The 28,000-nt window shown below is 43.1% G+C and overlaps 1 protein-coding gene across 1 annotated transcript; it reads left to right on the top strand.

Annotated features, from left to right (window-relative positions):
• The first annotated feature begins 10 nt into the window (after positions 1-10).
• On the top strand, positions 11-28,000 carry Frrs1l (ferric chelate reductase 1 like). The gene is made up of 5 exons (XM_026391179.2): positions 11-403; positions 17,451-17,535; positions 20,439-20,577; positions 24,167-24,413; positions 27,828-28,000. Exons 1-5 carry the CDS (start codon positions 166-168, stop codon positions 27,998-28,000), a joined length of 882 nt encoding a protein of 293 aa, XP_026246964.2. The 5' UTR covers positions 11-165.

The following is a 28,000-nucleotide window of genomic DNA, read 5'->3' as shown; positions in this document are numbered from 1 at the left end:
TGGAGCGAGGATGCGCAGAGCAGAGGCGGGAGGCGGAGGTGCGGCGGCTCCGCGGCTGCGCGGGCGCGTGCTGGCGGCGGCGGCGGCGGCGGCTCGGTCCCGGCCCGCGCCCGCGGCGCCCCCGCTGCGGCCGGAGCGGCCTGGCTGCGGGATCGGTGCGCAGCGATGGCGCGGCCGCCCTGGCAGTGCCCGCGGGCCTGGGCGCCGCTGCTCTTGCTGCTGCTGGCGGGGCCCGCCGCCTGCGCTGCCAGCCCCGCGGACGATGGCGCGGGCCCGGGGGGCCGGGGACCCCGGGGCCGCGCGCGGGGGGACGCGGGCGCAGACGAGGCGGTGCCGCGACACGACTCCTCCTACGGCACCTTTGCCGGGGAGTTCTACGACCTGCGCTATCTGTCAGATGATGGTGAGGCTGCAGGAGGGTGAGGGGCAGCGAGAGGGGAGTCGGGGGTGGGGACCCAGGGCGGCAGGAATGGGGCGGGCTGGAGGGGGTTGGTCAGAATGCCAATGGGGGACAGCGGAGCACCGCCACGGCCAGGCTGGGAAGCGCTCCACTCAGACCCCCACGGGCTTGGAGGCTGGGCCCAAGAGCTGTCAGCTTCTGCTGTCTGCTTTACACGTGGAGAGACTGAGCCTGGAGAGGGAGGTGGTCACCCAAGTCCTGTGAGGCTGTGGACAGGAGTGCTGAACTGAGGATCCCTGGCCTCCACCCTCCCAGCCACGGAGGAGGCCACCATCTGGTCTGGGGTGTGTGACCTGGTCAGTTGGTGGAAAGTAGAAACCCCACTTTAGTGAGAAATGCTGCTTTGTTCCTCCCCATCTGTTTTGACCTAAGTTTGCGGTGACTAGCACCCCATCTTCTTAGCGTTCTGTTGGTGCTCACTGCCCTAGCACCAGAGCTGGGTCACATCTCCCTCCCCACTCCCAACCCACTTCTCTGCCACAGCAGTTCTGGTACCCTAGTGTGAGCCACCATTGTTGGGGCCATCTGGGCTGGAAGACTGGGGGTTTGTCAGCCACCAGCCTCCCTGTAGAGCTGCTTCAATGAGCACAAAAGGCAAACTGACTCTATTCAGGAGTGGAAACTGTCTTACTTCTGCAACTTTGGAAAGTAGTCATTTTCCTTTTCTTTGGCTAAGAGGGATATCTGGCAATCAAGCTGGGGTTTGAAATGTTGGGATCTGTTCATGGGTGTTTTCTATTAGTTATGATTAGGTTCATCTATATGCAACCAGCATAAATGCCTTCCACAAGATGGAATTTTCTGTCTTGTAAAGAAAGCTGGAAGTAATCCAGAATTTGTGTGGCGGCTCCCTGATCTTCCAAGACCCTGGATCCTGCTCTTCTGCTTCTTTATATTTCTTAGCATGTAACTTCATGGTCCTAAATATCTGCTTGAGCTCCAGCCATTACCCTCACCGTCCAGATAGTGGGAAAAAGGAAGTAGGAAGAAGAGGTCATTGACTACTTTATAAGGAGATTACTTGGAGGTTCCATTTAACAATTCTACTTACTTAGTTATGTGGTCACACATAGGTGTAAAGGCAGCTGGAAACGGTAACCTCACCGCTGAGACATAATAGACCCAGTTCAAAAAATGGAATTACTATATTAAGGGAAATTGAGAGAATAGATTTGGGGAAAATATATTTTTTAAGTAGTCTTAACTTCTGAAACAGAGACTCCCAACATATAGTGGCTTAAATAAGAGAGAGAATTTTTCTTGCAGATAAGAACCTGGCTGCTCTGGGACTGGTGGGTGGGCTCTATTCCATAAGGTCATTTGGGGACATAGATTCTTTCCAATTGTTGCTCCACAGTCCTTTACCCCTCTGACCTCATCTGTGTGGTAGAAGCCAGGTTGCTTGCATGTCCTTGTTCAAGATTAAGGGAAAGAAATAGAGAAGTTCAGGGTAAGCAATTACCTGTTAGGCTGTCTGCACAAATCACTGCTGCTCATCTTCCTTTGGCAAAAATGTCATTACATGACAGAGCTGTTGGGGAGGCTAGGAGGTGCAATCCTCTAGCTGGGCAGCCATGTGGCCAGGAAGAAGGTGTAAATGGCAGGCAGAGTTGGAGGACAACAAGCAGAACCTGTCACTCTGGAAAAGGATAAATATTCTGAAACCCATCTGTTTCTGGAAGCTTCTGATGCATATTTATTCTGCATACATCTAACCTAGTACTGCCCGGTGACATTAACATGAGCTTATATTCTCATTGGGTACATATGCCTAACATATGAAGGACAAGCTCAGAGTTTAGGCATACAGAGAGAAGGATCTGTTAATTGCATGGTCAAGTTTTATGAACTTGGACATCAGGTGGGCCCTATAATCAAGGACAGCTATGTGGGGTCCAGCTGGAGGCATGAAAGACTGGTGAGATGGAAGAGGGAGGGCATTTAGATGAGGTGACCATCCAGTGGTGGCAGGGCATGCTGTCATGTGTGTTCAAATCTCTGGTTGCCCCTCCCATCCATTCTGTACATACAACAGGCTTACCCTTCCTAAAGCCCACCTCTAACCCTGTTGGTGTTGCATTTAAAAACCTGTGACAATTTCAACCTGCTCCCTGGAGGAAGCTCGGACTCCCTTCTCTGGAGTTTCTACCCTCGCCCAGTTCCCCTTCACAATCTCTGCTACTCTTCCCATTCCCTGCTGTTATGGTTTAGATGTGGTGTCCCGCCCCCCCCCCCAAAAGCTCATATGTGAAACAGTGCAAGAAAGTTTGCTGAAGAAATGATTGGGGTACAACCTTAACCTAATTAGTGAATTGATCCCTGATGGGATTAACTGGGTGGTAATGAGGCAGGTGGGCTGTGGCTGGAGGAAGTGGTTCACTGGGGGCCTGGCTTTGGGATATCTGGAGAGTAAAGACTCTCTCTGCTTCCTGATCATCTGTGAACCCCATCCCTCTGCCACACTCTTCCACCATGATGTTCAGCCTCACCTTGAGCCCCAGGAATGGAGTCTGCTGAATATGGATTGACTTATGAAACTGTGAGTCCTTAAATAAACGTCTCCTCCTCTATCATTGTTCTGGTCAGGTCCTTTAGTCACAGCAGTGAAAAAGCTGACTATAACACCTGCCCCAAGTGCCCACTTCCTGTTCTTCTGCCCTGCCCTCTGACAGTTTCTCACTTCCTCTTCAGATACAGATCCTACCATGAGCTGGTGGGGATGTTTGTGGGGGGACCTCTCAGGGGTAGCAGCACCTCTGCTAGTTTACCCTGGACCTGGGCTTTCACCCTATAAGTCCTGAGGAGGGAGTCTTAAAAACCATTGTTGACACTGTCTTAAAAGGGACTGTCAGAGAAGCAAAACCATGAGAGAGAAGGTGTTGGAAACAGTGTCCCAAACCACCATGAGCAAGAAGGCATGGGCGCTCCAGGTAGCCGATGGACTTGAGATGGGAGGCAGCGGGTGACCCTCCTTAGGGTGGATTTAGATTCAGTGGGGAAGGAAGGACACAGGCTGATTGCTTTGGAGGAAGTGGCAAGTGGAATCGTGCCTTTAAACTATTCTTTAGGAGTGTGTGTGTGTGTGTGTGTGTGTGTGTGTGTGTGTGTGTGAGTGTGTCTATTTCGTTGTCAGTGGACCTTTATTTTATTTATATGTGGTGTTGAGAATCGAACCCAGTGCCTCATACCTGCCAGGCAAACGCTCCACCACTGAACTATGACCCAGCCCTAAACTGTTCTTTTTTCCCAACAGAATAAACGGAGTTGTCCTTTTGAGGCAATCAGGCCACTGGCTTCTTCCATGCCAAGTCCCCACTTCACAGATTCCAAATAGCCAAAAAAACTGAGTTTGCAATGAAGAGCTGGCTTGGCCATGTGCAACTAGAAAAGGGGAATTAGAGCAAGAGGGTGGAATAAGGATTTCAGTGAAGCTGGGGGAGACCCACTGACCATTATTGACCCTGTCCACAGACCATCTCTCTTCTGTCTGGTTGCCTAGGACCCCCAGTCCAGAAGCTGTGCATTGCCTGATTTGGTTTCTCTGATCACCCCTTCATGTACTCACTTTTTAAATTTAAATTATGTGTTGTTTTAACTATGCTGGTTTTCAGAATTCATTATCTTAGCCTACGCTGTTTATCTTTGCCGTCCTGGCTCAAATGCCACCTCTTTCAGGGAGCCTTCCCTGATTTTCTCCCCCTCCCATCCTGGGCCAATAAGCAAGGCTGTTCTCCCAGGGCACACTCCTAACCCTGCCATGACCTGTGGGCTGTCAGCACTCAGGAGTCTGGATAGGGTCTTGGTACTTGTACCCACACCTCTTTCCCTTGAGCTTCTCAAACCAGAATCTATATATTCTGAACAACGATAGACTATGCAGTGGATTACCATTTGATTATGGGCAAATACCCATTCTGTGGATTCTCTGGGGAAAAACAAGAGCAAAGAACTGTGTGAGATGTTGGCTTGGGGTTAGGTCCCAAGGGAAGCCTCCCACTCCCATCTCCCTGCCGCTCAGATGGCCAGGTTTGAGGAACAGATCCTGAGCCTTAACCCAGCCAGCCACAAAAGATGATGGTACCTGACTTGCCCTTGGGGCCAGACCCTCCCTGGGACCGAAAAGAACCATGCATGCTTGCTTATCTTAAGGCATAATGATCTGAATGATTGTAAAGTGGCCCAGTCAGTGAGTTTCTGACCATTGAGTTCTGACCAGTTTTTGCAATCTTGAGAGAGCGAGCTGGTAAAGAGGCAAACAGGACAGAAACATGGGGAAAGGGAAGGAGCTCCCTCACCTTCCCATGTCCCTCCTCCATCCACCATGCAGGTGGCTAAGTAACTCGTCACCCTGCTAATCCAGAAATTGTTTAAAGGTAACGATCTGCATCTGATTTCTCTCTTTTCCCTCCATGAATCTGCGCCGATGATTACACGCAGTGGAGCTAACTGGTAACAAGTGCTTGTTGTGTGTCAGGCACTGTTCTAGGCACTTTACCCGTATTGACTTCACTCCTTTCAGCAACCCTGTGAGTTAGACACTACCCTGATCCCTGCCTCAGAGTTCAGGGAACTGAGCCACAGAAAAATGTAAATATCTTAGCCAAGGTCACCCAGCTAGGAGAGCAGAGAACTGTGTGGGTTTGCTGGTTGACATCCAGCTTGCCTGGAGTGGAGGGTCCCTGGGGACCTGAGCTAGGAAATGCAGTTGGACAGGTGGAACTGGGTATTTCTGTGAGTGAAGTTGAGGAGTTAGGCGTTGATCTGGCAGGCAGCTGGAGACGGCAGGTTCCTGAGCAGCAGAATCCCACCAGCAAGGCTGCGTTCACACACATGTGGCACTTCACACTTCACAACGTCCCTTGATGGGGCCATGTTGTTGTACGACTCTAATGAGTAGGAAAAATGGTTCAGGAGGCCCAGAAAGAGGCTGATGCAGTAGTTCTCAGAGATGAAGCTGAATGGTATGGCCAATTTCTGGTTAAAACTTCAAGGAGTCTAGTACTAAATTAATACCTGAAGGCAGTGAGCCAAGCAGTTAATTAGAAGCAATAAATAGCAAACCAGAAGCCATTAACCACCCAGTAGAGCATGGGAAGCAGGCTCAGGGGATTGCAGAAAAGGAACAGAGAGTGCCCGTGAATTACACAGGCACGGAAACCTCAGAACCATACTGGGAAGCTCCAAAGTCAACTGAGAAAATAAGTACCTCGCTGAGCCACATCCCCAGGCCAGTGTATGCATTGCACAACTAAGGAAGACGAGTCAGTGCAAAGGAGATAGAATTGGGGTGGAGGAGAGAGGGGCAGGGAAAGTCTTTCAGGAATGAAGCAACAGGGTCAGGTGGTTGCTTTAGAAAGATGGCCCATGGGGTGTAGCTGGGTTAGAGAGCTGGCCTAGCATGTGCAGGGCCCTGGGGTCCATGCCCAGCATTAAAAAAGAAAAACATGGCTCATGGTAGAAGAAGAGGAACGGAATAGGAGGGTGAACAGTATCCCAGAGGCAGGCTCAGGTGTCTGCGGTAGGAGTCACAGGAAGTGATGGTTAAGTGGATGCACCAGGTGGGAGAAGGGGCGACCTCTAGGACTGAGGTTTCGTGATTGGGAGTCTGGTCAGTGGTCGGATTGTTCACTGAGAAAGTAAACACAGGAGGAAGAGCACTGGGGAAGCAGAGGAACTTGGAGTGGGACATTAGGAGTTGATTTGCTTGTAGAATCTCCAGATAGAACCCTCTGGATGCAGTTGGCTTTGGGGCTTATACACTGACATAAGAAGGGAAAAGCTGAAAATTGGGACATTTAAGAAAGAAGAGAATACATCTAAGGAGAGTAAAGGGAAAAAAATAATAAGGGCATAGCAGAATCATTGAAAGAGACACCAAATACCCAGTAAAGAGGATCAACAAAATCAAAAGTGAGTCTTCAAAAATATGAGTAAGAGCTGGGTGTGGTGGCACATACCTGCAATCCCAGCTACTCGGGAGGCTGAGGCAGGAAGATTGCAAGTTTGAGGCCAGCCTGGGCAACTTAGAAAAAAGCCCTGTCTCAAAATAAGGAAAAGGATGGAGTGGTAGCTCAGTGGTAGAGTGCTTGTCTAGCATGCACAAGGCCCTGGGTTCAATCCCCAACACAGAATGGATGAATAGATAGACATTGAAATAGACAGATATCGAGAGATAAATATCAAGACAAATATTGAGACAGATATTAGGATAGGTAGATAAAGAATAAGAGAGATAACTGTATTAATCAGGGGGCCACAGATAAAAAAGTAAAATAAAGTAAAACAATAGCTTTCTTCTAGGGATTGGCTCACATGATTGTGGAGGCTGTGAGTTCAAGTCCAAAGTCTTACAGTTGGGCCAGCAGGTTGGAGACCAAGTGATGAGCCCATGTTATGGGTCAAGTCCAATGGCATCTGTCGTTGCATTGCTTGGGGGAGTGAATGAAGCCCCCGGCTCTATTACAGAGGGAAGTCTGTGTAATTCCAAGTCCACCAAGTGTAATCCCTCCAAAAACACCCTCACAGGAACATCCACAACAATGTTTGACCACATACCTAGGCACCAGGGCCCATCCAAGATGACACATAAAATTAACCATCAGAATAAGTTTCTGTTGAGATGGAACACGAAAAAAAAAAGAGAGAAGTCAAATAATATTAGAAATTAAAAAGGGAAAATTTTAGACATAGCAGAGATTAAAAGGCTAATTGAGTTATAATTATAACAACAAAAATATAGATAACCTAATTTAAAAATGGGGAAAATCACCATAGTCAATTTTAGAGCATATTCATGACACTGAAAAATCTCTAAAGAGATATTTTTCCACAGAAGATGTACACGTAGCCAAGGGGCACATGAAAGGATACTCAATTAAGGAAATGCAAATCAGAATCATAATGATGGGTGGGTGTGTAGCTCAGTGGTAGAGTGCTTGCCTAGCATCCTGGATTGCATCCCCAGACTGCAAAACAGCAAAAACAAAAATCATACAGATGTCTTCTGATTCCAATGCAGTACAATTGAAAATTAACAAAAGTGGGTTGGGGGTTGTTGCGGGGGGAGTCACCCTGTCTGGAAAAGAAAACAACATGAACCCATGTGTTAAAGAGGAAATCATAACCACGAATGGTGAGACTCTACTTTGTGTACAACCAGAGATATGAAAAAATTGTGCTCTACATGGGTAATATGAACTGTAATGCATTCTGCTGTTGTATATAACTAATTAAAATTTTAAAAAGAGGAAATCATAAATTAAGAAACACATCTAAAAAAAAAAAGAAAGAAACACATCTAATGACCATCAGAACATTGCATATCAAAATGTTTCACGTGAATCTAAAGTAGAGCTTAGAAATTTATAGATTTGAATACATCTATCAGGAAATAAGACTGAAAACATGTGAACATGGAATCCAACTCAAAATGGAAACAGAAAGGAGGAGGTAATACAGATCTGAATAGGAATAAGTGAAATGGAAAACACACCCAAATGAGGACAATTACCCAAAGCAAAATCTGACTCTCTGAAAAGTCTCATAAGAGAACACAATTTTGGGGGACAAATCTAATCAAAGGAAAGGGTGAGGATGCAGAATAAAGAAGAAGAAATATGGAGATACGGTGGATTGGCTTCCTCTGCGTTTATCCTGCCTGCTCCCTGGTGTGCCTACCTCTATTGCAGAGGTTACAGTGCAATCTTGAAGCCCAAGTTCTGCCTGTGATTTTGATTCCGTCAATTAGATGCATGACATTTGAATTCAGAAGTGGGGTAATGTGGAGCTAAGGCATCACATGCAAGACATCCATTGTGTGTTAGTCAGCTTTGTGTCACTGTGACCAAAATAGCTGACAAGAACTACTTAGAGGACAAATATTTTGGTTTTGCTCACAGTGTCAGAGGTTCAGTCTGTGGTCAGCCCACTCCATCCCACTTGGCCTAAGATGAGGCAGAACATCATGGCAGAAGGCTATGGTGGAGGAAAGCTGTCAGCTCATGATAGACAGCAGGAGAGAGAGAGAGAGAGAGAGAGAGAGAGAGAGAGAGAGAGAGAGAGAGAGAGAGAGAGTGTTTGAGCAAGGAGTCAAAGTACATTATCCCCAAGGTACATCCCCACTGATCTACTTCCTCAGCTACACCCTACCTTCCTACTGTTACCACCCAGAAATACATTTAAATTATTAATCCATCACTGATGAGGTTACAGCTCTTGTAGTCTAATTATTTCATCTCCTGCATTAATATATGAGTTTTTATGGGGGACAGCTCATATCCAGACCATATCATACTGGTTTTTCTTTCTCTCCCTTTTTCTTATTGAATGTCATTTCCATACAATTCACCCATTTAAAGTGTACAGTGCAGTAGTTTTTAGTATATTCACAGGGTTATGCATCCATCACCATAGTCAATTTTAGAGCATATTCATGACACTGAAAAGAGATACTACACCCCTTATCCATTGCCCTGCAGTCTCCTCATCTTCCCTCTCCCCACACCCTTCTTGCCCCAGCCGAAGGCAATCACTAATCTTTCTGTCTCAATATTTATGTATTCTGGACATTTAATGTAAATGAGATTATAAAATATGTGGCCTTTGTTACTCTCTTCTAAGCAAAATGAGTTTAATTTTCATCCACGTAGTAGCATATATCAGTACTTTATTTTTTGTGGCTAAATAATATTTCATTTTATGCATTTACTTTCTCTTTTTTTTGTACTGGGGATTAAACCCAGGGGCACTTAACCATGGGGCCACATTCCCAGCCTATTTTATATTTTATTTAGAGACAGGGTCTCACTAAGTTGCTTAGGCCTTGCTAAATTGCTGAGGCTGGCTTTGGTCTTAGGATCCTCCTACCTCAGTCTCCCAATCCAGTAGGATTACAGGCGTGAGCCATCTTCATACACAGCTCCCATATTTTGTTGATCATTCATCAATAGGTGGACATCTGGTGGTTTCCACTTTCTGGCTATTATGCATAATGCTGTCATGTACATACAAATTTTTGTGTAAACCTATTTTTTCATTTTTATTTTTTCAGTTGTCAATGGACCTTTATTTAATTTATATGTGGTGCTGAGAATCGAACCCAGTGCCTCACACATGCTGGGCAAGTGCTGTACTACTGAGCCACAAACCCAGCCCTAAACTTATATTTTTAATCTCTCTTGAGTACACCCTAAAATGGAATTGCTGGGTCATATGGTAAGTTTATGTTTAACCTTTTTTTTTTTTTTCTGGTACTGAGGATTGAACCCAGGGGCACTCTAACACTAAACTCATTGCCAGCCCTTTTCATTTTTTGACTGGAGACAGGGTCTTGCTCAATTGTCATAACTGACTTCAAACGTGTGATCCTTCTGCCTCTGCCTCCTGAGTAGCAGGGATTAAGGTGTGTGTCACCACATCTGGCTTATGTCTAACCTTTTGAGGACTGCCAACCTGTTGTACAAGGCAGTTGAGCCCTTTTACATATCCACCTGCAATAAAAGCACAGTTGTCTTAGCAAGCCAGTTCAGTGATGGGGCTTCAGGGTAACAATCTCCCAGGCTTAGCCTACAGCTTACTCCTTCAGCCCTCCCCAAAACTTATCTTTTTCTACGTAAAATAGCTTGAGTGGTTTGTGTTTTCTGCAAAATATGTCATCTAATAGGTAAAAAAAAAAAACCCTGCTTTTTAAAATTTATGTAATACGAGCTTATGAGGTCGCTAAGTAGTAGAGCGCTTGCCCAGCACATGCAGGTGATCTCTAGTACCACAAAACAAAACAAAACAAAAACAAAAAAAAGATGAAGAAAAAAATGTGTGTGTGTGTGTGTGTGTGTGTGTGTGTGTGTATATATATATGATTAAAAATTAAGTATATATATGATTAAGTACAATGCTCAATAAAGTTCAGCCAGGTAAAAAAATTCTGGAACTAAATAATCTGGCATAATGAAACGTTTAAACAAGTTAAAAAATTCAAGAAATTTAAATATTAGCTAACTAAATCCAGCACTGTATCTGAAAACACACAATATTTACAGATATAACATATTGTATCAATGGTGAATTGATAACAGAAAAAAATCTTACCTATATAATTTTACAGTATTTAGATATATTAAAAATATATCTTAAAAACGTCAGTGCTGGGCATGGTGGTGCATGCCTGTAGTCTCAGTTACTTAGGAGACTGAGGCATAAGGAACCCTTGAGCCTAGGAGTTAAAGATAAGCCTGGACAATATAGCAAGAACTTGTCTAAAAAATTAATACATAAGTATAGTTTTTAGAAGATTACAAATATATTAGAAACATCTTTTACTCGATAGAGTCTCTTTTGAAAAAAAATTGAAACTAACAGTATGTTTAATGGAAAATCTTTTAGGTTTTGTTTCTTTAGGGTTAAAATAAGACAAGGATACCCCTTTATTATGACTATTACTGTTCAATATAGTACAGGAAGTCCTGGCCAAAAGAAAAAGAAATTCAGAGTCATAAGAATTGGAAGGGAAGACATGATGTGAGTATTTACAAAGAAAACCAAAAGAATGAATAAACAGACATAATCAAGACAATGCAGTAAGGTTGTCATAACCAAGATCAGGGCACAGAAACCCCAAACTCCCTTCTTCACCAGCAGTAATAGGCAAAGAATGTAAAAGAAATGAAGATATTGTTTGAAATATTATATTATCCAGATTTTACATGATAAAGAATGTATCAGTCCTAAAACTACTAAGAGATATAAAAGATGTGAATAGACAGGCATACCATGATCTTGGAAATGAAAATTAGTATTATAAATGTAATTATAAATTAATTCTCCCTCCTCCCACAATTCATCTGTATGTTTAATGCAATTCCAAACAAAAAGGTCTAGCAGCATTTGGGGAGAGAACTTGGCAAATTAATTTCTATAGTTTACATGGAAGAATTAAGTTTCATGAATTGCTAAGCAGGCTTTGTCTTGCTAAATATTAAGATATAAGATAAAGTCTGAAATAAATAAAATAAAATAAAATAAAATAAAATAAAGTCTGGTATTTAATAGTATATAGTCCTGTTTCAGAAAATAGGTCAGAAATTGACCTATGTTAACAAGACTTGGTTATCATTATTGAGGTATCATCATAAACTCCTAGGGAAAAGATGAATTATTTCACAAATTGTGTTGAGAGAATTTTATTCAATATAGGGGAAAAATAAAATTGATCTCTTATCTCACACCATATAAAAAATAAATTCCCAATGGGTCAAAGCTCTAAATATGCAAGAAAATACTACAAAGGCAATAAATGAAAATATAAAGGAACATCTTCACGTCCTTGGGTGGAGGGTGAACTCTTAGACAAGACCCTTGAAAGGCCACCCCCAAAGAAGAAAAATTCTTAGCTTCACTCCATCAAATTTAAAGCTTTGAGTCAAAAAAAAAAAAACCCAAATAAAAATAAATAAAAAGAAAACCCAAACTGGTGAGAGACTTAAAGGAAAAATAATGGAATCATCTGGAACCAGGTTTCTGGAATACATACAAACTCCTATGATAAAGATCACAAACCCAAGTAATAAAGGGAGAATGCGGAAATACACATCACAGAAAGAGAAACCCAACTGGTTGCTGAAGACAGGGAGAAATGTTCAGTGCACCAGTACTCAGGAAAACCCAAGAGAGAGTGGTGGCATCAGTACAGCAGAGGACATGGGGGACCGGGGCAGTCATGCACGACTCCGGGTGTCATCATGAATTCTGATCTCATCAAGCTTTGTGGAATTGAAAACGTGACCCATCATTTCCTCTCCTGGGTTTTTTGAAACAAAATGAAAACCACTTGCACATACGTTCAGGAAACGAGGGCAAGGGTGTTCATCTCTTCAACATGTGAGAAAGCACCGTGTCAGGGGCAGCCCATGTGCTGAACCTGGAAGGATGTTTAAGAAAATGTACACACCTCAGGGAATATTATTCAGCCAGCAGTAATAACCAGGCTTATGTTTACACATGTAGGTAGATTTTCAAGGGGAAATATTAAACAGAATGATGAGCCGTACTGTTGTGTGTCATTTATGCAGATCACAAATGGAAATAGAAATATTACATTTTTAAAAGCACATATACATAACAAGAAATGCATGGACAGTGAATGGTAATTGGGGTGGGCCCTCACTAGTCTGCCCTGCTGGGGTATTTCCAGACTTGTGTGTGGCCATGGGATGGCCAATGCAGCACACCTGTGGACAGAGTGGCCCAGTGGTGCTGTAGGCAGAGTGAGAAATTGTCTATGCCCAGAATCTGCACTTTAGAGCTACTTCTGGGCTGGCAGCTTGGGTGATATCTTATAGGGCGATCATGCAAGAGTTCAAAGGTGGTGGTGCTGGGGATATGAAAGGTGTTTTGCAACCTGGAAGATTCCAACCTTGCACAGGCAGAGTTCTGGGCTTCGTGGAGACAAAGAGCATACCCTCCAGCTCTGGATTGTCTGGAATCCATTATTACTGATGTGTCCTTTCAGGTTTTCCTGGTAAGAGATTTTTACTGTGATAAAATATCTTTTTCAGATATGTGGGTCAGAGTGTTCATTTTTTGTTAAGATCTTCCTCCTGGTCAGAAGGATATGCAGGAATTATACCATACTCAGTCTAAGGGAGGAAAATGAGGTTAGGAATGGATCAAGGAAAAATATAAGATGGCCTTTGCATAAAGTGATCATGAGTGTTTCACAAGCCAAGAAATGGCAATTTAATTCTGTGCTCCTGGGCACTTAAAAACCCACAATCAAAATAATTTACTACTAGAATTGTATAGTGCATGTAAAATGTAGATTCTATTGAGTATCATTATTCAGAAGCCTTTGAAATAATAGCTGCTAATAAGCTACAGTCTGGGCAGATGCATTGTATCAGAATTCAAGAATGAATCCATTTTGTGGGTATTAAAGTCCGGTCGGAAAGACAGAAATCACACTAGCTATTTTAGCAGGGTCACTAGTGCTAGGAGCTAAGTAGGAGCTGGGAGGACTGAAGAAGCATCAAGGGAGCAGCAGGAGAGCAGAGAGAAAGTAACCAGAAGAAGCAGCCACCACCCCTGGGTCTGGGGACCAAGAGAAAGGCTTGGGGTTCTCAGAACCTGGATGCTCAGACAAGGGACCTCCCAGAGATGCTACCAGCTTTCAAGAATGGGGCTCTGCCCAGCTGCTGACAGTTTTGAGCAGGGTTCTGGGGCTTTTTTTGGAAATCTAGCACAAAGCTGGGAACTCAAACCACCTGCCACTGTAAGGATGGAGCAAGGTTACTGAGGACTTGCTTTCTGGAACGGCAGCCTAACTGGAAGGAAGAGTCCTCTTTCCTTCCTCCCTCACATGCGACCTGTCAGCGTGCCTTAGCAGCTGGCAAGGGAAGTTTGCATGGTGCTCAGCCTGTGGAAGGTGGTTTATAGCCCACAGGCAAGAGTTTAGACCCAGGCACTTAGTCCAAATTTAGTCCAAATAGTGAGTGATCATTTAAGTTCAGGAAAAAAATTTGGAATACTGCTCCACTTTTCTAATACCAAAATTCATCAGCAAACTTCTTTCTGGTATTACTTAGAGAGTACAGACCCCACAGGTTAAAAAGGTCATGGGCTACAAGAAGACAGTCCACACGTCAAACTGATCAGCCATAAATGCAGGGGCTTTCCACACTGCCATGATTCAGGCTCTATAACTCTGTCTCGTGGAATTTAGGGAAGCACCATACTTACAGTGTTGTCATCCAGGATACCACTCAGGACCACCTACGGAGAGACACCGAGGGTGAAGTTTGGCTGGCTCCCAAATCCAGTTTCCATGTTTTTGGTGGAATCAGCATGTTTACCCTCAGTTACGGTTTGGTTATGAAGTGTCCCCCAAAAACTCATGTGTGGAGCAATGTGGGAATGTTCAGAGATGGGATGATCAGCTGATGAGACTTGTGACCTAATCAGTGAATGGATCCATTTGATGGATTAATAATTTGAATGGATTCATGGTTGGTAATTGTAGGCAGGTAGGGCATGTCTGGAGGAAGTAGTTCCCTGGGAGCGTGCCTTGAGGATGATATTGTCCCTGGATTTCTGCATGCAAGCTCCCTCTGCTTCCTGGTTGACATGCCCTGAGCTGCTTTCCCTTGCCCTTCCACTAAGGTGTTCTGCTTCACCTTGGGCCCAGAGCAATGGAGTTTGGCTGACTACAGACTATAACTATGAAAGTGTGAAACTTTTTCTTCTCTAAATTATTTTTGTTGAGGTAGTTTGGCCTTGACCATAGAAAGCTAACACCCCCTGCCAACAATCGATGTGTTCAGTCAGGGAGCTCCACTGAGCTTCAGTGTCCAGAAATTTTATTGGGGTTTCACTTTGTGGGAATGAGATAAAACTGAATTTCCAGTCCCCCTTACCTCCTCAGAGGTGGGGAGGAGTCCAAATTCCAATTTTTTTTTATCGGATATTAGTCTTTCTGGTGGTCAACTTCCATCCTGAGTCATATCATCTCTTAGCACAAATTCAGGTGTGATCCAACGGGTTCATGAATACCAGAGACACTCGTATTACTTGGAAAAGTCTAAGGATTTAGAGTTTGTCTCCCATGAACCAGAGACAAAAGCCAAATTATCTTTCAGCAACCTATAAAACAAGATAAAAATAAGTTACTAGGGGTTAGGAGTGTAGCTCGGTGGTAGAGTGTGTGCTTAGCATACATAAGATCCTGAGTTCCATCCCCAGTACTGGGAAAAAAGTGATATTGAATGGATGTACAAGTGCATTTGACAGAATACCAGTTCTCATTCCAAGTTTTAGAGGCATACAAGGTGATAGAAACTTACTGCTAGAGAAACTATTTGCCAATACTAATAAATCAGTTTAGATCATATGTGTGAGTTTTGTTGCAAAACTTGCTTTTGCCAGGCACAGTAGTGCACACCTTTAATCCCAGGGGCTCTGGAGGCTGAGGCAGGAGGATCGCAAGTTCAAAGCCAGCCTCAGCAACTCAGGGAGACCCTGTCTCAAAATAAAATTTAGAAAGGGCTGGGGATGTGGCTCAGTGATTAAGCGCCCCTGTGTTTAATCCCTGATGTCAAAAAGAAAACAAACAAACAAACACACAAAAAATAACCTTGCTTTTATTTGGAGTTCAGAAGCCCAATTTTTTAAAAAGACAGCATTACCCAATGGTTATTAGTTCTCAGTTCAGTTTACAAAATATAATGGTAATAATAATCCAAAAACTAGCATTTATTGAGCTAGGAATCTTCCATATACCAATGTATTATTCAGTGGGAAGTAGTAAGGGTGCTATGTTGAAAAAAAATGAAAGAAGATAGGGAGTCTGAGTCAGAAGCAAAGTTAAAAAGGTCATTTTTGTGAGTCACCTGCATTCCTAGATAAATATTCTAAGGAAAAAAAAAATGACCTCAAGACTGTGGTGAGAAGTAAGAGGAAGAACACAGATGAAGGTGCATGGAACAACTGCTCCATAAATATTAGGGTAAAAAAAAAAAAACAACTCAGTCAAGGCAGAGCTCCTCTGTTGTGTTCAAATAGATATAGGTTTTAGCACAAAATAGACATTCAACTAGCAACAAGTAATGCCTGTGACCTAATTGCTTAGAGGTCGCAAAAATTGCTTAGATGTGGGCTATACTCCCAATCAATAAAGTAATAAAAATGGAATAAAATAAAACTAAACTTCATTTTAAAAAGCAGTACAATGGAGGAAAAACTAATAATTTTTATGTTTATTTACATTACCTAATATGAGTGGGTGATTTTATTACATCATTTGACAATCATTTATTCAGTGTCCAGGGTCAAACACTAGGCTGGACAGAAAACACAGGATGAATCCCACAGAGCTCCCGTGTGAAGTACTCAGCCTAGGAGGCTGGTTATAAACTGAAGGCAGGCCTTGCCGTGGCCTCATCTTTCATATGTCATTGATGTATTATAATAGTAAGTAATTTTATAACAAAGATACACAATTGCTAGGAACCATCTTTAAGGGATTTAGAGGATCTCTGGAAGTGTTATATACAGCTTAAGGCAAAATAGCAATTCAGAGAAATGGAATGGAAAAATCCTATTTTCATGTATTTAAGTGGAAAAATCCTACTATCGAAAATGGAAGGGTAGTATTGATGTTTTTGTCTCTTTTAGAGAATGTGTACTGAATTAGAACTGTGGTTTTCAAACTCCCAAGGGACAGTGATAAGCCAATGGTTCTATGGAATTATGCCCCTGCTCAGTGTCTCCAGTTCCTTAAATGAGAAAAGAGAACACCCATTCCCAGATGCTATGTAAGGTTGAATCCAGAGGTGCATACCCTGTGCTGACCCCCAGGGAGCAAGATTAGGCTTAGTCAAAGCCCTTTGTGAGTCCCCAGCCATTGCTAGGCATACGCAATGGAAAATAGTCAAAACTTGTGGGGAGCCACCTAGGAAGCTTCTTGAGTGGTCTTTTACTGGGTGCTAAGCCATGGGGGACTTAGGTCTCCCCTTGGGAAGGATCCCAGCATTCCCGTGTGTAGACTGCCCAAGGTGTGAGTTCTCAGCCCTCTCTCTACTAGTGGGGCAGCTCTTATAGCTCTGGAATTGGGTGTAACCCATTAGACCTGGACAGCTCACCTCCTATCTTATTTGGCAGAAGAACATTCTATGGAAAACCTTTGAAGTTTCCCCCATATAGAATAAAGCAAACGTGGCTCTCGTGGGCTCTGTCTTCCCAGTGTGGAAGCTTGACCTCTAAGGTCAAAGAGCTGTCCCACCCCCGCTTTCCAAAATTACTTTCTATGTAGTCTGGGTTTTTTTTTGCTGCCTTCTTTTCTTAGCTTTCTATTGTAGCCAGTTCACTCCATGCAGAGGAAACCCAAATTCTACCGCCCACATCAGACGTGGGCGAGAAAAAGTTTTATTTTATTTATTTTTTTAATTCTCATTGAAAAAGTTGATATTGGATTTTCTAATCTCTATTTTTTCTCACTTTCCAGGTTACGCTTTTCCGACCGCTCCTCCTGTGGATCCATTTGCCAAAATCAAAGTGGAAGACTGTGGGAAAACTAAGGGATGCTTTAGGTTGGTAGAAAAATATGACCTTAAGTCTAAGAACTATATTTACTTCTCAAGGTAGTATTTAAATTGCATGCAATTTATTCCAATCAGGAGCCCATATCCTTTCATAATTTCTACAATGTTATGGTGTTTCCTTTTTTCGGGGGCGGGGGGTGGTACCAGGGATTGAACTCAGAGGCACTCAACCATGGAGCAATCATACCTCCAACACTATTTTTTAAAAAATTTGTTTAGTTATACATGGACATAATATACTTATTTTTTAGGTGGTGATGAAAATCGAACCCAGTGCCTCACACATGCTAGGCAAGCGCTCTACCACTGAGCCACAATCCCAGCACCCCCAGCACTACTTTAAATATTTTATTTAGAGTTAGGGTTTCACTGAGCTGCTTAGCACCTCTTTGTGGCTGAGGCTGGCTTTGAACTCATGATTCTCCTGCCTCAGCCTCCCAGACCACTGGGATTATAGGCTTTCACCACTGCCCTCCGCCGTTATGGTGTTTTCTAGAGTTATGGTGTTTCTAGTGGCCACTCGGTGTTTAAAAGCTTTTTAACTCTAGCATGCACTAGTCACTGGACCTCCATTTCTGGTTCTCCATTTCTGCCGTGACCCCAGTGTCTATTTCTCATCAATAGGCTGTAATGGGGAGATTCACATGACACAAAATATGTCTATGCTTATTCAGTAGGAGCTGTGGGCAGATCAAGCAATGATAGAAGTATCTAATACCCAATTCCTTTCCAAATAAATAGTCGTGACTTGTAGGTTTCTACATAGGGCTAACTAGTCACTGAGCACTGATTATTGTAGTAAGCTTGCCACTCAGGCATCGGTGAGTGCCCACATGATTATTTAGGGGTGTTCCACCAAGACACATTGTGTTAGGCTAAAAAACTGTGGTGTGCATAGCAGACCTCTCATCTAGTCAGTGCTGCCTTGTTGGAAAAGCTTTCTCTTTGAACCCTTTGCTTCCTGAAACAAACTATTAAAAACCTTTATTAGGGTTTTAATGGTCACTGCACTGAGGTTCTGATTTGGTGGTTTTTCAGAGTTCAAGGTCTAAGGGGAAAACAATGAATACGGGAGCTTTCTTTGGATTACAAACTCATTTCAAATCTACCTTTTAAAAATCTAAACTGCTAGTATTGAGGAAGATGGTTAGTAATATACAATTTCTGGTGATTAGGGGATGCTTTTGAGAAGGAATGGAACTTTAGCACCCTGATGGTTTAAGAGTGACTTTTTTAAATTTTTTAATATTTATTTTTTAATTGTAGTTGGACACAATACCTTTATTTTATTTATTTCATGTGGTGCTGAGGATCGGATCCAGAGCCTCATACGTGTTAGGTGAGCGCTCTGCCGCTAAGCCCCAGCCCCAGCCCTTGTTTTTATTTTTTTGTTCCTTTAACTTTACTTGGCCCTTTTCATCTTTTTCAACCCAGTTCCAAGTTGCCTTGATCTTACATTTCTCCTCCACTGCTCAGGATATTTCTACCAGTGTACTAGGTTGTTCTTGCTTCCTTCCTCAATCAAAATTCAGCACCCTTGTGTCCTGTTCCTTCAAACACCTGCCATCTGAGCTTAGTTTGCTACAAGCCATCCCCTCTCCCTCCCTCTCTCTCCCCTTCTTTCTTTCTTTCTTTCTTTCTTTCTTTCTTTCTTTCTTTCTTTCTTTCTTTCTTTCTTTCAGTGCTGGAGATCAAACCTAGGGCCTTGTGCAAGCTAAACACATGATCTACCACTGAACCAGCTCCGTTGCTATAATTTTCTACCATTCTGAATGTGGTATAATAGTGTGCTTCAAACTAAGGCTTGCTGGTTCTTAAAGGATCCACATATCCTTTGTAAGACTATTTAAATTTGTGTTTTCAACTCAATGATGCTCTTTAAAAAGAAGGTGTGCATAATCTGACTATTGAGATAACCACCTTATAGCTGTATGTTTTAGTGTCTGGATTTGGAATTATATTACCACCAAGTAGCCCAACAGAAGAAAGGCAAATTTTATAAATCAATGATGCATTTAGGCTCAATGGATGCCAGATGAGTTATTTGTTCATTTGGTGCACTGTAGAAGTGAGGGTTTTGCAGCAAGTCAAACAGATAAATTGGAGAGTTGAGCCATCATGTAATGGGCTGCAGTAATAACATGCTGCATTCAAAAATCCCTACAGGGTACAGTCAGACACACCACATACACAACAGTAGTATACTCTTAGTAAAATCACATCATCCATTATATGAATGCTGGGAATTTTAGTGTTCCTGGATTTTTCTGTTTGTTTAATCTATATTTAATTTCTAAATTTGGGTTGTTTTTAACTACAAAAATTTGTAAGTAAAAAGAACTGGTGTACATTTTAATTAACAAAAAATGATTTAAATTATTAACTTAAATAATCTTTTTCCTCTAAAGGAATTCAGAAATAATTCAGTAATTCCTAAAGTTTAAGAAATTACAATATAACAGAGAACACTGGCTAGAAATTTAGAGACCTACATTCCCATCTTGTTGCTGCCCTTGATTTCATTATGCAGCCTGAGCCAAGTCCCTTTCCGTCTCTGGACCTCATTTTATATGTCTGTAAAGTGGAGCAGATCATCTCCATGGTTCTTCCTGAGTAACACTGTTTTTGAAACCCCAGTAAACAAAGACCTTTTTTTTTAGTAATATTGCTTAACATTCTATCTTTTACTGTATGTGAACAAGCAGAAGCAATAATGTCTCTTTTTAAATTTTCATTATTTTTTTTAGTTGTAGATGGGCACAATACCTTTATTTTATTTATTTTTATATGGTGCTGAGGATCGAACCCAGGGCCTCACACGTGCTAGACAAGTGCTGTACTGCTGAGCTACAACCCCAGCCCAATAATGTCTCTTTTGATGCATCCTCTAGATATGGGAAACCAGGCTGTAACGCAGAGACCTGTGACTACTTCCTTAGCTACCGGATGATTGGGGCTGATGTGGAATTTGAGCTGAGCGCAGACACAGATGGCTGGGTAGCAGTTGGATTCTCTTCAGACAAGAAAATGGTAAGATGCAAATTATGATAGAATCTGCTTTTTTTTTTCTCTTTAGTTTGCTGAGTTTCTTTAGATTTAGGAAGCATATAAATTGATCCAAGCAGTAGAACGATTATATTAGTTGCAAGTTAAAAAAAAACTTTCAAGCTCACTTAAGGGCAAAGGTTGATTGTTAGCATATGAAAGTGTCTTGTGGCTCCAGTCATCTCAGCTATAGCCACAGTGATGCTACAGGAAGAGCCTCTGGAACTGAATATCTTACACTAGTGAGCATTTATTTCTTGCTCATAGATGTGTGGTGTGTCTGGGGTTCAGCCCATTTTAAGTAGGGTTCAGCTACACTTGGCTGCAGTTGGTGGGATGGATTCAGGTTTTCTCTAGTCAACCTAGAAGGAACAGCCTTAGGGGCATGATTTTTCATGGCAGAAGCAGAAGTGATGAGCCATCGTAAGAGGAAAATTCTAACTGCTTTTTCTCTCTCCTTATCCACTCAACACTGTTACCAGATGTACGGGGGGTTTTGTTCCCCCACACCAAGAAATCCTCCAGTGGATACCAGATAGATGTCCTCTAACAATTCAATTTCTGACACATCTGCTTGGAGGTAGCATCAGATCCCACAGATTGAAGGCTCAGTCCCAAAAGACAGCCCCCACTTTAGATGCCAGTTTCAAATCCTGGGTTACAACCTGTGCTTCTGATACCTGGGAACTATACAACTGTGGGAACTGTAAATCATAGTTTCCACAACCTTCTCCTTAAGTTTCATTAATTTGCTAGAGTAACCTCATAGAACCCTGAGTACTTTATTTACATTTACCTATTGTGTTAGCTTTCCATTCATGTGACAAACTACCTGAGGTCATCAGTGTGTAAAGGGAAAAGGGTTATTTTGGTTCATGGTTTCAGAGGGTATCATTTCATGCTTGCTTTTGAACCTGTGGCCAGGCAGTACATCATGGTGAGGAGCATGAGGTAGAGGAATCCTGTTTGCCTCATGGCAGCAGGGAAGCAAGGGAGACCAAAAGAGGCCAGGGTCCCAATGTCTCATTCAAGGGCATGTGCTCAGTAACCTAACTTCCTGCCCCTAGACCCCCACCTCTTAAAGTTTTTGCCATCTCCTAATAACACCACAGGGTGGGAACCAAGCCTCTCACATAAAGGCCTTTTGGTGACATTTTAGATCAAAACTCTAACCTCCATTTATTATAAAGGATATTCCAAAGGATACAGATGAATGGCCATGTATAGAGACATCTAGGGCAAGGTATGGGGAAGGGGTGAACAGCTCCTTGCCTCCTGGGCATGCACCTCCCTCCAGGCATCTCCATGTATTCAGCATCTAGAAGTTCATCTAGACCCTGTTATTTGGGGGCTTGTTTGTTTTGTTTTGTTTTGTACAGTGATGGGAATCAAATCTAGCACTTATTCCATCTAGGCAAGTGCTCTACCCCTGTGCTACATTCCTAGCCCCTTCTTTTGGGTTTTTATGAAGGCTTCATTATATAAATACCAATGATGATATCATTGGCCTGTAGTGATCAGTTCTAACCAGAAGCTGGGGGGGGGGGGTGGGACTGAAAGTCCCAATCCTCTAGTCATCATGCCTTGATTTTTCTGATGACCAGCCCCACTCCTGAAGCTGTGTAGGGGTCCCAGCTATTAGTCATCTCATTAGCATACAAAAAACACTCTTAGCACTCTAGAGATTTCAAGTATTTTTTTTTAATAAGTTGTGTGTTAGGAACTAGGCACAGAGACCAAATGTGCCTATTCTATGACAGTGTCCTAGCCACAGATCTCTGCTTATATCACAGCGGCTACACTTTCATTGCACAAAGCAAGTCACACAGCCAACCTCAGAATGAAAGTCCCTACCAAGAGACTTTGCAAAAATACGCCTACATAAGTCTACCACAGGGCAGTGGAGAATTGGGTCCAACAATTCAGTCCTTCAAAATATCCACTGGCCAGAAAACTCCCAGACCTTAGGAAGGACTGACACGTAGAGGCAGGCATTGGAAGGCCAGGCCATGGTCTCTCTCACCTCCATGGCTCAGCTGACTTCTTTCCTCTTTCTTCTTGAGCCCCACCACTGTGCCAGGCTCCTTCCCAAACCATCTGCTTTAGTCAGCTTTTTCACTGTTGGGACCAAAAGACCTGACAAGAACAGTTTTAGAGGAGGAGAAGTTTATTTGGGGGCTCATGGTTTCAGAGGTGTCAATCCATAGACAGCTGGCTCCATTCCTTGGGGCTCAAGGTGAGGCAGAACATCACGGTGAAAGAGCATGGTGTAGGGAAGTGGCTTACATGATGATCAGGAAGTAGAGAGACTCCACTCCCCAGATGCAAAATATATACCGCCAAGGCACGTCCCCAATGACCCATCTCATCCAGCCTCATCCTACCCACCTCCAGTTACCACCCAATGAATCCCCAGTAGGGCATTAATTCACTGATCGGGTTAAGGTTCTCATAACCCAATCATTTCACCTCTGAACCTTCTCGCCCTGTGTCACACATGAGCTCTTGGGGGACACCACATATCTAAAGTGCAACACCATCCGACTTTCTCAGGCTCCTGGGCCTTTGCACCTGTGGCTGCCATTGTCTAGAGGGCCTGCCCCCTTCTCTTCACCTTGCCTACTGTGAGGGTGTCTCCTACCAGGGTTCCAGCCATGGTGATGGTGAGGAGGGCTCCGGTTTTGGATGTTGAAACCAGTAGGGATGGGATTTGCTAAGGCTGGTGCTACAGGATACAAAGAGACTGAGGGGGCAGTGTCAGTGGGTGGCCACCCTGGTAGTTTTGTTCTTCTCGAGGTCACCAGCAGAATGAACCTCCACCGGTTCCAGTCCAGGCAGTAGGACAGTGGATGCATCTGGTAAGACTCCATGGGTACAAATGCAGGGGGTACCTCTCTCCCACTGGAGAAACAGCAGGTGTGGTCCTGCCCAGAAGCTGGCTCCCATGAGGAGGGACCTCTTCCTGTCCTGGAATGGTAGGGCTATTAAGATTAGGAGGCTCAGGCCAGGGACGGTGACACAGGTCTGTAATCCCAGTGGCTTGGGAGGCTGAGGCAGGAGGATCACAAATCCAAAGCCAGCCTCCGCAACTTATTAATTAACTAATAATTAATTTGTTTGTGGAGTCTTTCATAACAACCCTTCTGAAGATTATATAGACTAGTTTTTCTTTTTTCTTTTTACAGAGTGATCTTCAATTTGGGTTTGTCTGATTGTTTTCTCATTATTAGATTAGTTGATATGTTTTAGGCAAGAAAATTTCTTGTACATAGGTGATAATGTACCTATGTGCATCAGGAGGCACTTGATGTCAGTTATGGTGATGCTGACTTTGGTCACTTGGTTCAAATTTTTTAATGGCATTTGAAATGATTTTTTTTTTCTGCTGGTAATTGACCCCCCCCCCACCCCAGACATGAGCTAAGCATTTGTCTATCACGAACAACACCCCCAGCCTCAAATAATTTTTTGATGGGATTTCAAGTTATAGAAGGGATGGACTGTATATTTCTGAGTGAAATGTACCCAAAAGACAAACCGTCGACTTTATCATCTTACTCATTTTCCGTGTCAGGGTGGTGACGATGTCATGGCCTGTGTCCACGATGACAATGGCAGGGTCCGCATACAGCACTTCTATAACGTGGGCCAGTGGGCAAAAGAGATTCAGAGAAATCCTGCCAGAGATGAAGAAGGAGTTTTCGAGAACAATCGTGTCACTTGCCGGTTCAAACGTCCTGTGAATGTTCCCAGAGATGAAACGATCGTGGATCTGCATTTGAGTTGGTATTACCTATTTGCCTGGGGCCCAGCCATTCAGGGTAAGCTTATATTTCAGCCTCCACATTAAGCACCAGACACAACTGTGCTTGTGTTCATTATGAATTGAAGTCACACTGTGTAAGCAAGAGAGCTGTAAGCACTTTGAATAATACAAAAGAAACAGGAGAGGCAACCCCTATCTTTGGTAGGTTATACAGTCTTATGACATGCACAGACAAATGACAAGCTGCAAGGACAAGCTAGCTGGCGCAGGGTGGGCTGTGTGCTTAACAAATAGATCCCGTGTCTTCCCTGTGGCGGGTGTGGGCTATTTAATCCTCACAACAAATCCATTTATTCCTCACCACACATCCTACAGAGGTCTAGATATTGTTATTCTCGTTTTTGAGAGATTTAGAAATTTACTCAAGGCAATGCCCCTAACTGGTGGAAGAACTGAAATCCAGTCCTGTCTGTCTGACTCCAGTTAGTGCTTGCCCTTAACTCATCCTTGAAAGAGAAAAGTATTGAAGGAAAGGGCTTTGGGAGAGTTGTCTGGAGCTTGACAGCAAGTATTTCATTACTGGTCCCTTTGTGACTCTTCTGGTGGTCACAAATCCACCAAATTACCCTATAATGTAGCCTGTTACTCCTCAAATATTCGTATGCATGGGAATTCCCTGGTTTTAGTGTTAAGATGCAGTCTCCTGCAGGTCTGGGGTGTGGCCTGAGCTTCTGCATTTCTAACAAACTTCCTGGAGATGCTGATCCATGGATGACCTCACTTTAGTAGGGAAGGCTCTTCAGCATTTCCCCAGGAGAGATCCAAGAACACCACAAGACCCTTTAGAGACCACTGAAGTCCAGTGACACGGTGTCTTGAGCCTTCTTCCTGGTTGACTAGGCTAGTGGCCTGACTGGGAGAGGGTGGCTTTGGTTTGCAGTCCTGGTGCAGAGAACTCACTCTGGCTCCTGGTGACAGCACCTTTCTTCACTGTGCGCCTGGCGACTCTTCCTTGCTTCATCTGATCTTGTTTTATTTCCATCAGTTTGTGTGCATTGATCATTTTGGAGATGGCATGACCCACATTTCTTTGCCTGTTGCCAAGTGGGAAAACACTTAGAAGCCTCTCACCATATGTGACACCTTTTTCATTTGCTGATTTCCCATATTACCAACAGTGGATCTGCAATGATGCCTTCAAGTACTTCCAGTACCCTGGGAAATAAATTATATCTCAGTCTGGAGAAATGAACTCATTTAAAGTGGTGGGATTTGGAGCCTAAAATATTTGAGTTTGAGTATTGATTTTGCCCTTGGTATAGCTATATAATATTTAGCCTATTATCTAAATTCTGAACTTCATTTCCTTATATCTAAAGTGGGGATAATAATAATACCTGCTTCCTAGGATTATTGAAAAGATTAAATGAAAACAAGCATTTGAAATGGCTTTATAAATTGAAAAGTGCTGTACAGTATTCCTCCCTTATCTGCAGGGACTGTGTTCCAAGATCCCTGCTGGATACCAGAAACTCCATATATACAGGCTTTTCCCTATACATAATTTATAAGTTAGGCACCATAAGAGATTAACAACGATAATAATAGAAAATAGAATAATTGTAATGATATACTGTAATAAGAGTTATATAAATGTGATCTTTCACTCTCTCTCAAAATATCTTAAATCTTTTCCTGTATTTTTGGACCCTGAGTAACTATGGGCAACTGAAGCCACAGAATACAAAACACAGATCGGGGCACTACTGCATTTGCAGAGGGTCATCTTCCTAGGTGTCTGGCATCCTAGCCTGGTGTTCAAAGTCCTCTCTGAGTCCATCTGACTTTTCCTGATAAGCTCTTTCAAGACTTGGGCTCGGGCTGGGCTGGTAGCTTAGTGATAAAACACTTGCCTAGCTTGTGTGAGGCACTGGGTTCGATCCTCAGCACTATAGAAAAATAAGTAAATAAAACAAATGTATTGTGTCCATCTACAGCTGAAAATATTTTTTTTTAAAAAAAAAGTCTTCTGTTCTTCTCAAGCACAACAGGCACGTTCCTGCTCTGTGTACACATTTGGGCTCCTCTTGTTTCCTGAATGCCCTTGTAATGCCCTTATAGTGGCCAAATTCTTTCCATTCTCTGAGCAGGGATAAACTGAGCTAAGGATGGAAAGGGTGTGGATTAGATTTATCCCAAGGGAGGCCAGAGGTGCTCTGCTAAGTTTAGGAGCCCATGCAGGTGACCAATGAGGTGAGGTTAAGTAGGAGAGCTGAGGGCCCCGTGGAAGGGAGAATCTCTGTGCCGACTCTAGGTGTTTGTGCTGACAGGAGCCAGGGCTGGAGTAGACTTCACATGTCAAGTTTGGCTGGGCTTCCCTAGTAGTGATTATGTTAAAAACCCTCACTTGAGCCTTAGTTAAAAAGAGATTTCTGCACTGAGTTCATATGGCTTAGTTTCTCTAACCCAAGTTTCATTTGGATTTTTCAGAAGGTCAGTCACTTCTAATCAACTTCTGCTTGTTATGTCTTTTTTTTTTTTTTTTTTTTTAAGAGATAGGGTCTCAGGTGTTACCTAGCTGGCCTCACTCTCCTGGACTCAAGAAGTCCTCCTACCTTGGCCTCCCCAGTGGCTGGGGCTGTGGATGCACACCCTGCTTATTAATCATCTTTTATGTATGCATGTGCATCTGTATATGTTCATTTATTATGGTACCAGGGATGGGATCCAGGGGATGTGGGGGAAGTGCTGAACCATTGAGCTATACCCTCAGCCATTAACAATCTTTTATAACACAGCCTTTCCTTCTGCCCTCTGGTAATTAGGTCATAAAGTTTTCCACCCCCAGACTTGTTTGGTATCTTAGTCTTCTTACTTTCTGCACCATTCTTCCCTACTCTGCCAGACAGACACACAGACTCACATGGACATGTACCCACTCTGGCTCAGCTGAGGCACGCTGCCTCTATAGGTCCTGCAAGGGCTACCACCTTAAGGGAGACTGCTGTGTCACCAGGAGTTATCGATGACTCACACATAAGAGAGATTTGAGAGGAAAAAATTAGTAGCCTTTGCTGTTTGGAATCCTGTTGCTAAGAAGATGAAAGTCATTAAAGATGAAACCCATATTCACCTTTTGCACTTGGGGTTAAGCATGTTTTCATACTATGGTGTCTAAATAGCAGCCCTAAAACAGAGAAGCCACAGACAGACCAATACCATTGATCTGTTAAAGGAGGGGAGAAGATTAATAGGAGCCAATCATTTTTGGATAAATTTAGCTGATTTCTGTGTTCCTCATAATAAATTATAGAGAATTCTGATGGTGATCCTGATTCCAGATTGTTACAATCACTGTGTGCACGTTGCACATTGAAGGCTTGTCTTTACTATTTCTGTTGCTTTCCTATACTGTTTTAAATCTGTACTTTTTTTCAGTTGCTCCTCCCCTTCTATTTCTTTCTTAAAGGCTCTATCACCCGCCATGACATAGACTCTCCACCGGCTTCAGAGCGCGTTGTCAGTATTTACAAGTATGAAGACATTTTTATGCCGTCAGCTGCCTATCAGACCTTCTCATCTCCGTTCTGCTTGCTTCTCATTGTTGCCCTGACCTTCTACTTATTGATGGGAACCCCTTAG

Source organism: Urocitellus parryii, chromosome 4 (genome assembly GCF_045843805.1).
Source record: "Urocitellus parryii isolate mUroPar1 chromosome 4, mUroPar1.hap1, whole genome shotgun sequence".
NCBI lineage: Eukaryota > Metazoa > Chordata > Mammalia > Rodentia > Sciuridae > Urocitellus > Urocitellus parryii.
This window is presented reverse-complemented; position numbering and strand designations above follow the sequence as displayed.

What these genes read in the sequence shown, in the direction of transcription:
- Frrs1l (XM_026391179.2), top strand. Translation starts at nt 166, where the DNA reads ATGGCGCGGCCGCCCTGGCAGTGCCCGCGGGCCTGGGCGCCGCTGCTC. An exon ending in GCGCTATCTGTCAGATGATG is followed by an intron (nt 404 to 17,450) that starts GTGAGGCTGCAG and finishes CTCACTTTCCAG; the next exon opens with GTTACGCTTTTCCGACCGCT. An exon ending in AAAACTAAGGGATGCTTTAG is followed by an intron (nt 17,536 to 20,438) that starts GTTGGTAGAAAA and finishes TGCATCCTCTAG; the next exon opens with ATATGGGAAACCAGGCTGTA.